This window comes from Psammomys obesus, unplaced genomic scaffold (genome assembly GCF_907164565.1).
Source record: "Psammomys obesus unplaced genomic scaffold, mPsaObe1.curated_primary_1811, whole genome shotgun sequence".
NCBI lineage: Eukaryota > Metazoa > Chordata > Mammalia > Rodentia > Muridae > Psammomys > Psammomys obesus.
In genome coordinates, this window is record NW_026585504.1 from 6218969 (window position 1) to 6232191 (window position 13223).

Sequence of the window (13223 nt, forward strand, 5' to 3'; positions counted from 1 at the left end):
GTCAGTATTTTAGATAGGCTTTGAATTTGACTAATTCTTACTTTTCCTCCCAGTTATGTACAGTCATGTATGCTTGGTATTCGTCTCCTCCTGGAGGTTAGGAAGACACAACCTTTGCATGCATTCCTGGTACAAAGCAGACATTCAATAAGTTGTTAGAACCCACGTGAGATAGTCCCACTATTGGCTAATCAGAACAGAACTCAATTTTCATTGTCTCCAAAAACCAGTATTAACACTACCTTGCGCATAGAGCCATGTTTTTCAAAGGACAGGTCCAGTATCAGGTTCTTAACACTCCATTCTAAGATACTACTGAAAGCAGTACAAGCTATGTGTACGCTTCTGTGTCAGCCTTACTCTGCTTGGGGAAGGGCTTGCTTAAACTACTTACTACAGCACATGTGCAGACCAGAGGTCAACTTCGCGGAGTCTGTTCACCCTTATGTGGGATCTGAGGCTTGAACTCTGGTTGTCAGGCTTTCGAGGTGAGCCACTTTACCCACTGATCTACCGCTATGACCCAGAGTTCATTTAAGGAAAGTAAAACTACTAGTTTTTTATCCCTAGAGAATTTGATGTGATCTAAAAGTTTTCCAAAAGTGGACAGCTGCCTTGTTCTTGTGGAAAATGTATGTATATCAAGTTGAAGTGCATCCAGACATAAAATAGCAAAAGTGTATCCTTTCTCATCACAAGAAAATAGACATTCTTAGCCAGGTGTGGTGGTGTACGCCTGTAGCCCCGGTACTCAAGGAGGCAGAGGCAGGCAGATCTCTACGAGATCTACAAAGGCCTGGATATCTGTGAGGTCTACAAAGGGAGTCCAGGACAGCCAAGGCCGCACAGAAAAACTGTCTTGGAAAAAAATAAAAAGGACGTTCTTTTTAAAAAATTATTTTATTGGTTATGATTGGCATATTTAAAGTGTACAATTTGGTAAGTACATCTATGAAATCAGGATACCAGGATAACCAAATGATAATTTCCCCCTTTTCCCTGCCTACAGCTTCCTCATATATTACTTTAGTCCTCAAGCAACCATTGATACTGATAAATAGGATCATTTGATAGGCACTCTTTTTAATCAGGGATTTTTATTCAACCAAAATGAATAGAATTTAAAAATCATTCCGATTTTTAAATTGATGAGTGATATTGTGTACTTGTAAAATTTGGGTACCACCCAAAAGCTCTCCTAATCAAAGGACATCACATCCATCCAGACTAGATTAAGCTTTTTCCTGGGACGTCCTTAGCTTATGCAAACAAGGGTTCAGAGACAGTGAATATGGAATTGTTTTTAGTTACCTTTGGCTGGATCTTTTAAAATTAAATACATATATTTCTATAGTGTATATGTGAGTGCACAGGCACTTGTGTACATGCATTTGGAGGTCAGAGGTCAACACTGGTTGTCTTTCTCTATTTTCTTTTTTGAGACAGGGTCTCTGCCTAAGTTCAAAGCTCACTGATTAGATCACTGGCTTCCCCAGCATAGCTTTAAGATCCTCTTCTCTCTGCCCTCTGCCTTGCACTAGCCCCCAAGCTGGGACTGCAGATGCATTCCACCATGCCTGGCTTATAATAGGCACTGGAGGCCCAGACTCAAGAGCTTGCATGTAAGAGTCATCTCCCCAGCCTTGTGGAGCTGAATCAGTATTTTTAAAGAATTGTTTCTAATTTTTACCATTAAGTATTTAGGATTACTGTACATTTTAGATGACTATCCAGTTAAAAACAATTTCTTTTCAGACTATAGATGAAAAATAGCAAAATAGGGACTGGATAGATGGCTCAGTGGTGAAAAGCACTGGCTGCTCTTCAGTGGACATGGGTTCAATTTCCAGTACCCACATGGTGGCTCACAACCATCTATAATTTTTTTTTCCATCTATAACTTCAGTCCCAGGAGATCTGATTCCTCTTCTGGCCTCCAGACCAGGCACACATATGGTACACAGATACATGTTCAGGCAAAATACCCAAACATATAAAATTTAAAAATAAAACCCAAAAACTTCCAGTTAACATACTAATGAAACTGAATACTCTCCCCCAAAGATCAGAAACTTATCATCCCCTTTCACCATTTCTATTCAGGGTTATCTGGAAGTCCTAGCCACTACGGTAACACAGGGATGTAATTAAAAGTCACTGCAGCTGGACAGCAAGAAGACTTACTGACAGACAGCGAGATTATATATGTACATATATATTATATAGGTACAAAATCTAGTGCAAATGTGTTTTTAAAGGTAATGTAGTATTAAGTGAATTTAACAAGTTAGTTGCTAGGCACACAGGATGGCTTTGTCTCAAAGATATGTTTATTCTGGGTCAGTAAGATGGCTACATAGGTAAAGGTACTTGCCACCAAGCCTGATGGTGAGTTCAGTTTCTCGAACCTTTATGGCTGTATACAAGGGGCACAGTAAGGAACTGCCGACATGACTGCTTCATGACGTGGATAAGATTTTTTTTTTTTTCAAATATGAGAAAGAGAGCAGATAGAGGCCTCTGGAAGAGTCCAGAGCAGAGAGAGACTTGACTGGCCATGGCCAGGGTTAGGGAAGGAAGAGTGAGAGGGTGAGTAGGAAGGTGAGTAGCTGGGGGAGGGGTTGGCCGGGATCCAGGATCCTGGTGTTGGGGACTTTGAACTGTGTAAGTACTTGTGTAGAAGCCCCTTGAGGGTGGTTGGAGACTGGGATGGGCCTTGATATGCAGCCACAGCTGTGGGTCAGTGGAGCCATATGTCCCCTGGCCAGAGCTAAGAGAAATGACTCCTTTCAGTAGACAGGATCCCTCTGAGCACCAGGCACACACATGGTTCTCATACTTGCAGGTAAAACACCCATACATACAAAGGATACAATTTTTAAAATGTAAAGGCAAGTTAATAGAGGACAGACTTAAAAAGTAGAGAAATCACTGCATAGACATTGAGGAAAATACATTTCAATTTGTAATTCATACCACATAAATATTAGCTTGAAATAGCTCATAATCCAAAATGTTAAATTTAAAATTACAAATCTAGAGCAAAATAGTTGTAGCCTATTGTTGGGCAAAGATTTTAGGTATAATATACCAAAAGCATAACCTATAAAATTCTTTTTTGAGGCAAGGTTTCTCTGTGTACTCCTACCTGTTCTGGATCTTGCGATGTAGAACAGGCTGGACTCAAAACTCACAAAGATCTGCCTGCCTTTGCCTCCTGAGTGCTGGAATTAAAGGTGTGTGCCATCATTCCTGGCCCATAAAATAACATTTTGATAATGCTGTTGTGCTGTGTGATCCAGAGAATGGTTTGTGATGACTATACTTTCAATTTTAAGTGCACTACATAACAAACTAAAGTAAAAGACTAAGTAGCAGGTTGGCCAGGTGCCCACTGGTTAAGAGCACTGGCTGCACTTTCAGAGATTCTGCGTTCAGTTTCCAGCACCCACATGGTGGCTCACAACTGTCTACGACTCCAGTTCTAAGGGATCCTAGGCTCTCTGCTAGCCCCAGTGAGTACAAGGGATGCACGCGTACAGACATGCAGGCAAAATGCCCTACTACATAAAGTAATAAAAAGTAACTTAAAGCAGCAAGTAGCAAGAGATAGCAGCTAGCCCAGCCATGGTGGCTCCCGCCTTTAATCCTAGCACTCAGGAGGCAGAGGTAGGAGGATCTCTGTCAGTTTGAGGCCAGCCTGGTCTACCCAACTTGCATGAATTTCAGAACAGCCAACACTAACTAGGCTTTGTCTCAGAGAGAGGGGAGGGAGAGAGGGAAGGAAGGGAGAGAGAGCCTGGGAGAGCGCCAAGCATTAAATTGGGTACTCAGAACATCCTGCAGAAATGTGCTGGGGAGACCTTAAGGCCGTTCCCTATGGAAAGAACGCCAGGTGGAGCAGAATGTTTCCTCGAGTGGGGCATCCAAGCAAAAGAATAGCAGCCTTGATACGTCATGGAGTTAGGCGAAATGCAGCAGAAACCATCTGGGGAAGTTGAGGCAGTCCATCATAATTCCCACAGATGTGCTTCCGTGACTGCATTTGTGGTTATTCCCCCTGCTGTAAAGCACTCATGGATAAACATTAGTAACCTCTGTTGAAAATAGTTTGCCTTCTAGATGGAATCCTGTTCCCTTGGGGGACCTCAGCCAGGGCTGGCCATTTATGGACAGTGCCACAAATCTCTGCCAGGGGCCATACCTTACTACATTGAGCACAAGATTCCCCACATTTTGGCATTTTGAGGATCTCCCAGACCATCTCAGTGTGGAGTAAATATGTTGGGGGCTTTGCAGTTTTCTTCCCTCCCTGTCACAGAAGTTAGATGCCAGTCCACCCCAGACAAAGGGGAATTAGAAGATACTTGGAGACAAACATGCTTGGGTCTAAAATGGGAGTTGGGGCCCTGCTTCCAGAGCTAGCTTCTTGGTCAGCTCAAACAACACAGGAGTGACAGTTTACCAGTGATAGTTCATTGCAGTGGTACTTTGTTAAAATACAAAACTGTTCTCCTAAAGGCTGTTAAGAGAAGTCAAGCTGTAGTCTGGGAGAATGTATTTTCAAATCATACTATCTAATAAAAGACCTGTCTCTAGAATAAAGAAACACCCTATCCTTTTTCTATTTTAGAATAAATAGCTCTTAAAGTACAGTAAATTTAAGGGAGTGCAATAGGTTAAAGACTTTAAGGAAAGAAGACAGGTTGTAAATAAGCATATCAAAAGAAGTTCAACATCTTCAGCCACTAGGAAAAATGTAAATACAAACCACAGTGAGGTTGCCCCATTTACTGCTGGAATGGCTAATCTAGAAAAGCTTGTTCTGTATGACACAGCCATCTCTTCTTTAAGTGTTTACCCACCCAAAATGAGAACATGTTCGTAGGAACATAGTTGTAAGTTTTTAAATTTATTTTTATTTCACGTGATTGAATGTACGTCTGCATAAAGGTGTTGGATTAGAGACAGCTGTGAGCTGCCACATGGGTGCTGGGAATTGAACCTGGGTCCATCTGGAAGAGCAGCCAGTGCTCCTAACTGCAGAGCCATCTCTCCAGCCCCACAGCTGGAATTTCAAAAGCTGAAAGTGACTCCTGTTCATCCACCAGCAGGTGGATTGGTGAATTTGGTATATCACTCATTAAAATACTACTCAGTAGGGCTGGGAGGATAGCTCAGCAGGCGCAGTGCCTTGTCTTAAGGACCAGAGCTTGGTCCCCAGAACTCACATTAAGAATGCTAAGTAGTGTGGTACACACTTGTTTCTAGTGCAGGGGAGACAGAGACAGGCAGATCCCTGGGGCTGGTGCCCAGCCATTCTAGCCTACTTGGTGAGGTGAGGCAGTAAGAGACCCTGTCTCATAGGACAGACAGTTTTCCTGAGGCTTACCATATGGCCTTTGAGCATGCAGACATACAGTGTGAACTATTGATGCATAAACCAATATTTCTATCTTATTTGGGGAATCAGACATTTCAAGGCAAGGAAGAAGCTATGGTACAAACAAGATATTAAGTTAATCTCTTTTAAAACTGTTTTATTGCAGTAGTAGGGATAAAGCTTTTGGGCATCACATATCAGCCAGACAAGAGCTCTACCACCGAGCCACATTCCCAGCCCTACTGCCTTTTTTTTTTTTTTTTAAGATGGAAAATACTTGAAAGGTGAGATATAAGTATTAAGGAAGCGAAGGTTTTATTACAAAATATAAATGGATATGAGGACTCGATTGAAAAAAAAAGTTTTACAAAGTTAATTGTATCCAGATCCTCATCAAAGGCAGCTGGGGCCAAGTCAGAAGTTGGACACACATTTTGCCTTCCCAGGATTCTCATCAGCTGTGCCCTCCAAGCCCTGGGTTTCTCTTGCTGGGGTAGCCAAGCTGGAGAGTTAGGAAAGTAGGTGAGGAGGCAACAAAGCTGTCACCCTTATGGTGGTAGACCTGATACTGTGGGCCCCCAAGCTCTGTCCCATTCACGTCAAGACTGGCACCCAAGCTTGTGGAATCCCACTCCCCCAGGGACCCTAGCCAAAGGCGACCTCTCATGATCAGAGCCACAGATCTCTGCCAGGGGCCGCGCCTCACTACACTGAGCACCAGATTCCCCATGCTGGAATTGTTGTCCAATACAGTCAACACTTCTTTGCCTTATGGATGCTCATGGCCTTCATATTCTAGGCTGGGTTTGGAGTTTCCTTATCATTGTCAGGCCTGGTCCACCCCCTTCTACACAACGTTTGCCGGCTGCCCTCACTACTCCTCTCCACTTAGCCAAATGGGATTTCCAGGGGCACTGTCTAGAGCAGATGTCCCTCCTCTACCCCTCGCCCCCGGAAATGCAGACACACCCCCACACCAGATCTTCCCCCTGCTTCTGCCCTTTTGCACAGCCGATCCTGCACACCAGTGGTCTGCTTTGGATTTCAGGCTTCCTTCCAACCTCGCTGTGGTAACTGCCTCCTACACCTGAATAAAGAGGTCTCCTCACTCACTTTGGCCAAGGGTGGATGAACACACATTTGAACACACTCTCTAGAGTCTGGTCTTAACACACCGAGCCTTGTAAATTTCACCAGGTGCAGCCTGTCTTCCTGCTTTCAGGGACCCCTTTCCTGCCCGTCCCACTCAAGCTCATCAATGAGTGGCCGGAGTGCCCAGGTGCCTGCCTCCCCCTTTGACAGTCTTTAGAGGTTCTTTTAGGTCCAAGCTAGTCTTTTCTCCCTGTTCTATGAGGCAGATAGAAAGGTGATATTGCACACAAATACACTCACATGCACACACACACAAAACACCACACACAGTATCAAGATACTGTGTTGATATGAATCAACTAAGCCAGGTCTGTTGGTTTTTTTTTTTCCTAGCTAAAACAAACTATTGGTGGATCCCAGCACCTCATTCCAACCCCATCAGAAAAAAAAAAAAAAAAAAAAAAAAAAAAAATCATGGGTGAGGTAAGGAAGTGTAGGCAAAAATATTCACCCAGTGGTCTGAGACAGTGGTCAGTTGGGACACCGCTTTCCTCTTGGCCCAATTGGAAAGGCGTGGAACGCTTTGACTCCAGTGTGTCTGGTCTCCATTGGGTTGCACTTTAAAATCATTTAAACTCATAGTGGATGGGTTTGTACGCAGTAAGGGAATTTCAGGAATGATGTTGATACTTTTTGTTTTTTGAGACAGGTTTTCTCTCTAGCCCTGGCTGTCCTGGAGTTCACTCTGTAGAACAGGCTGGCCTCAAACTCAAAGAGATCCACCTCCTTCTGACTCCCAAGTGCTGGAATTAAAGGTGTGCGTCATCATGCCTGGCTTCGATACTAATTTCTTTTCTGCAAGGTCTTACACTATCTTCCAGTCCCATTTGCTTGCTGCTAATCATGCCTGCCATTCTGTTTCTTACTAGTCATCCATTTCATTGTTTCTACTTTTTTATTTTTGCAAATATATTGTTGTGCATATATTTTAAATGTGTGCAATGAGAACTGTATTTTATACCAAGCTCTCAAGACTGATCCAGATAGCTTCTGCCCCTTCTAACTATTGCCTTCCTCTCCATGCTTTACCCTTCCCACCTCCTTACCTCATCAACACAGCAAAATCCTCAACCATATGCCCTATGCAGTGCCTCTCAAACACCTGTCATCTTGGAGTCTTGAAAATGCAGGCCTTAGCTCAGCAGGTCTAAGAGGGAGCTGGAAAATCTGTGGGTTTGTTTTTTCTTTTTAGACACAGCCTCATGTAATTCAGTCTGGACTCAAACTAGATATGTAACTGAGAATAGACTTGAACTCTTGATCCTCCTAAGTTCCCCTCCCCACATGACAGGCTTACAGGCAAGAGCTACCATGTCAAGTGTATGTGGTGTTAGGGATGAAACCCAAGGCTGCATGCTGGGCAAACACTACCAAATGAACTACATCCCTGAGAGTCTGCATTTTTTAATTTATTTTTTATGTGTATGTATTAGTGTTTGCATGTACACCCCACGTGAATGCCTGGCACCCTTAGCAGTGAGGGGGGTCATCATATTCCCTGGAATTAAAGTTAACAATGGTTGTGAGCTGACACATGGGTTCTGGGGACTGAAGCAGGATCCTCTTGTAAGAACAAGAGCTCTCAAGAACCTCTGTGAGAATTTGAGTTTCTGGCTGTAGAATAGAAGTACCTCTAACTTGATAAGGATTGCCCATCTGCATTTCTGTTCCACCGCTGTATTACCCTACTCCACACAAGAGGTCAAGAGTGTGGAAGGTATCTTTTGATTTGAGGGGAAAGGAAAGGCCTTTCTTGTTCTCACCTGCATTGTGTCCCCTGCCATCCCTCTACTTATGGTCTTGATTAATACCTCCTCTCTCTTTCACTAGAATGGCCCCAGGTCTCTGGAGTGATGCCATCCCTGGCAGTGATGCTTGGCCAAATCAGTAAGAGATCCAGGCTAGGCACCTTTGTCTCTATTCCCACCACAGGCCATAGATGTCTCAGCCCTCAAGACATCTAGATTCAATTTGACTTAAGACATCACTAGGCCTGGGCTTCACCTCCTAAGAAGCCATAGGATCCTCAGTTGGGTTGTATTTCATTCAGTCTATGTGATTTTCCCTTTAGTAGCCTGTATTTGAGTGGTCTGGGACTCAAATACCCTGGTCTTGGCACTGGTGAGTGGCTGGCTATCCTGATCCTGACAAAGTAGTCACAGTATATATATATATGTGTGTGTATACTATGTATACAGGTATGTATGCTTATATGTATGTATGCATATATGTATGTATGATGTGACATTAGGGGCTAGTTCAGGAACTTCACCTTGCAAGCTAGATGCCCCAAGGCAAGTGTCTATCTCTTTGTTTTATCTATGCAGAAAATGAAGTTCAGAAAGACTTCTTAGGGCTGGGAGTGTAGCTCAGATAGTAGAATGCTTAAGATGAAGAAAGCCTTGAGTTTTATCACCAGCACAAAATAAACTGTATCAGCCCATCCCTGGAATCCTGGTCATTGGGAGGTAGGGGAAAGAGGATCAGAAGTTCAAGGTCATCCTCAGCTCCATAGTGAGTTTGAGGGCAGTCTGAACTACATGAGGAGTGTGCATGTTTGTGTCTATGTGTGTGAGAAAGACAGATTATCCATGAGTTTGAAAAGTGAACTACATGAGGAGTGTTTCTGTGTGTCTGTGTGTATGAGAGAGACAGACACAGACAGACAGGTAAGACAGATCATCCATGGAGCAAGAATGAGACAGTATGGTAATCACAAAGCTACGGTGTCCCCATGTTGTTATATGGCACATTACAGGGGGACTAGAATGAAACAAGAAGGGCTAGTTTTGGGTTTTAGGCATTGAAGCTAAAGATATCTAACCAGCAACACATACTTCTAAAACTATGGCAGGTTTTGGCCAAAATGAACCATGATTTAAGGTGCATGAGTGTTTAGATGGCAGAAGAGTTTTTCATCCTAGAGTTTCAGAAGTTTTTAATGTTAGATATAAAACAGATGAAGATCTGGGAAGCAGCAGGGATTGGGTAGATGAAAGTGTCAATCTGAGCCCTGGCTGTGGACAAATTGCCTAACATGTCTGTCACTTTACTTGGTAACTGATTCTCAAAGTTTTGTTTGGAAGGCTCAGGAGATAGGTAAATGGTCAAACTCTGGGTGAACCAAAACACTCTGGGATGTAAGCAACTTGCTTGATCAGTTTTAGAAATTCCCTGAGCCATTATTTCCCTACTCACACAGCTTTATAAGCATTTCCTGGCACCAGGCTCCAGCTTCAAGCATTGCACTAATATAGTTCAATATCTGCCTAGTCTGAGATTGTATGATATACAGCTTTTTACATTTCATTACACCATCCATTCTGTATTAACCATTTTAGGGCTGGGATTCTATACATGACAGAGAATTTCTCTGAAGCCTAGAGAAACTTCCTCCATCATCTAGCTTCTAGATCAAAAGGCCTTTGAAGCTTATATAATGCTCTTGGAGCCCAAAACATTTTAACTGCTCTTTGGCATTACAAAGTGCTTATCATAAAACCAGGCATGGGCACAAGTTTTAATCTCAGTACTTTGGAAGCAGATAGAGGCAATAGGATCAGAAATCCAGTCATCCTCAGCTAAATAGTGAAGCCATTCTGGGCTTCATGAGACTCTGTTTCAAAACAAAACAAAGTATTTTGCAAATAGATACTGATTTTGGATCATAACAACCCATGAAAAAGTTGGGACCAACTTAACACTGAGGTTCAAAAATAATGAATTGGCCAAGGTGTGGGTGGCTGAAGCAGACCTGGGGGTGCTTAAAAAAGAGTATGTAGGGTGGACCGTATGCTTCTGCGCAAAGCCTCGGGTTCAGCCTACACACGCCTGCACAAGTGCATACACACACACACTGAAAATCACTACCATGATTGTCCTATCTCCCACTTCTAGGGGGTGAGTGAGATGAGGTTCCCAGCTATGTTTCTGTCAATAAGGCCATTCCAGAGTGTGTGCTCCTCCTGGAAGTAGAAAGAGAGGGTAGGGTCCATGACAAATCCAGACAGAGTGACAAGTCCAGGGTTATGTAGGTGGAAACTCTCAGAAAGCTTGGAGCAGGAAGGGCTGAGGTGGTGTGACAAAAAGATGCTTCCAGGAAGGCCAAGTGACGTTACGACATCCGTATAGGTGTTCTCGGTGGTTTGGCCATGCTCTTGTCCCTGGTTAAACCATCTGTCCTGTCCCTAACACCAATGTGGGTTTAAGGTAGATGCCAGCAGCCAGGCCCCCAACTTGTGCTTTAGATTGGGGGTCTGAGGTGTCTTGAGGTTCCACTGCCCTCCCTTCCCCACAGAGTTCAGGCCCTAGGCCAGGGCTCAACAGACACAGGCAGTACGATGGGGTTGTCCTTCTATTGGTCGAAGTCCTGAGCATAGCCTGGGTGAGTCATGGAGGTAAGGAGACCCACAAGGCTCAGCAATGTGGAGAAGAGCAGCAGGAAGGAGGCAGCGAAGAGCAGAGCAGGCAGGGCACTGAGCACCAGCAGCAGGAAAGCTGGCAGCAGGTGGCTCCACACCACAGCCACCACAGGCCACAGGGAGCTCAGCAGGTAGGAGCCAGTCGTGAAGAGTGCATGACATAGCATCAGTGCCAGCATCAAGTAGAGTGTCCCCTCCAGACCCCACAGCATACGCTGTAGTGGTTGCCGCCAGCCTGATGTATTCCACCACTGGGCCCAGCTCCGAGGCATGTGGCATGCCCACCAGCGCACCCAGTCCTGACGGGTGACCCAGGCTGACCAGGGCACTGCCCGCTGGGGACCCTCGCCAGCCCCGATGATATCCGTCTCCACTCGTGGCTGCTGCATCACGACTGGTGCACCTGTGGACAGGGCCAGGCCAGCTGCAGGAGCAGCCCTGGAGATGCCCAGGACCTCTGGATAGGTGGGGGTGTGGGGTTCAGGAGGATACCAGCATGGGCAGGATTGGGCTTTGAACCCGGGCCTAGAACTTACCTTTGGGCAGAGCCACCTAAGTCATGATGCTTCCTGTTGCGCCCAGGCTGGCCTGGCAGCCAGGTCGCAGTGTCACTCTTCCTCACCCCACCATCCCCAGAGGAGTCCATTATGACCCGGGCTGGGGTGGGGCCCAGCCAAGAGGGGAGCTACTGCATAGTATGAGACTTGCTTGAGTCCCTTACTTATGGATCCTCCAGGCCAACAGGAGAGCTCAGTAAGCCTCACGGATACCATTCTCCTTGCTTGTAGGAAGCTTTCCCTACAACTGTCCCTCCTTGATGGCTGCCTCCTACTGCAGGGCTGGAGTTGATTGCTATATCCACCCTTTTCTCTGACTTCTCTTATTGCCCTGAGCCTCAGACCCAGGTCTCAAATGTCCATATTATGGAACCAGAAGCCCCTGAGGTTCAACCTGAATACAATGGAGTATTTACCCTCATGTAGCTCGGGATGAAGGAGTTGAAATGTGAGGAAGCAGAATGGCTGATGTATTTTTTAGAAGGCATTCAGTTTTAGGAGGCCTCTCAGGCCGGAGGATGGAGACAGAAAGCTATGCCCAGCAGGGTTAAAGGTATACCAGAGCCTCCCAAGAACAGGCCCAGGCCCAGAAACAGCAGGAACAGTGCATCCTGGAGGCTGACCAGTCCCGAGACTAGCCCTGCTGGGAAGAGGGGAGCTGCCTGCTGTCCTGGACCTTCACCAGCCCCCTGGCTCTGACCCATTGGGGGAAGTCTGTGTCGTGGCAGGGTGGGACCAGTGGGCCTGTGGAGAGAGAAGATGGCAGCTCAAGGCAATTGCTCATTTGTCCCTGTGTTTATGACACCCACCTGATAAGCCACTGCCACTTACCCATGGAGCAGGTCAAAAGCAAGGAAGCTGACCAGCAGCAGGAGCAGCAGGGCTAGGCCAGCTGTCGAGAAGACTGTTCGGATTGTCACTCCTAGTGCCCCTAGCCCTAGGATACTGTCCAGGAGCTGGGCCTGGCTGAAGTCCCAGCAGACACACATGGCTCACTGACCTAGTCAACCCCTCTCCAGTCTCCAGGTGCCTGGGAGGGAGTTGGGTGGGTTTCTAAGGGATTTGGGCATGGGCAAGCAGAGCTGGGTCTTAAAGGTATTAGGAAGAAGAAGTGCTAGGAGGTTAGGAGTCAGGGAAGGGAGGAGCACCTTGGCATTCACTCAAGGGTGAGCTCAGAGAGCCAGGCACTAGGCGCTTTGGGCGATCTCCTCCCCCCAACTCCCACCCGACATCTTCAACTCTCCTCACCTCCTTCCACTTGGGTTGACCATTCTAGATTTAGACACCTGGGGCATTGTGACCTATTGCCAGGTAGGGCCTTGAGTTAAGGACAGGACAACAGTTTGTCTTGCCTCGGAAGCACTGGTAGCCTAGGTGGGGCACAACTAGCAAATCAATGCTTTCTTAGAACTAAGACTTATCCTTTGCCTTGGCCAATAATGCTCTGTACTGGGGACTTACCATGGGTTCCAGTTGTCAGGAAAGCATGCTGACAGCATGACTGCTTGGGCTTCTGCCCAGTGGAGGACAGGCTGCTTCTTCCAGAATGTTTTTCAGGCTATGTGTCTGAGATGTCGTTCAGTCATTCAATTTTGTGTATCCAGTTCTCTTCCCTGAGAGTGGGGTGAGGCCTGTGGGGCTTTGATGGTAGTGGGAAAATCAGGCCTGCAACTCTGGGATGCAGAATAGGCTTTTCCAGGATGCAACGTA

The 13223-nt window shown here is 45.7% G+C and overlaps 2 protein-coding genes across 2 annotated transcripts; both read right to left on the reverse strand.

Moving 5' to 3' along the window:
• Positions 1-10889: 10889 nt before the first annotated feature.
• Tmem239 (transmembrane protein 239) lies at positions 10890-11369 on the reverse strand. The gene has a single exon (XM_055622645.1). The coding sequence runs from the start codon at positions 11343-11345 to the stop codon at positions 10890-10892; it is 456 nt and encodes a 151-aa protein (XP_055478620.1). The 5' UTR covers positions 11346-11369.
• Positions 11370-11910: 541 nt separating this feature from the next.
• On the reverse strand, positions 11911-12502 carry CUNH20orf141 (chromosome unknown C20orf141 homolog). The gene is made up of 2 exons (XM_055605160.1): positions 12345-12502; positions 11911-12257 (listed from the first exon to the last, which is right to left on the reverse strand). Exons 1-2 carry the CDS (start codon positions 12500-12502, stop codon positions 12020-12022), a joined length of 396 nt encoding a protein of 131 aa, XP_055461135.1. The 3' UTR covers positions 11911-12019.
• Positions 12503-13223: the final 721 nt, after the last annotated feature.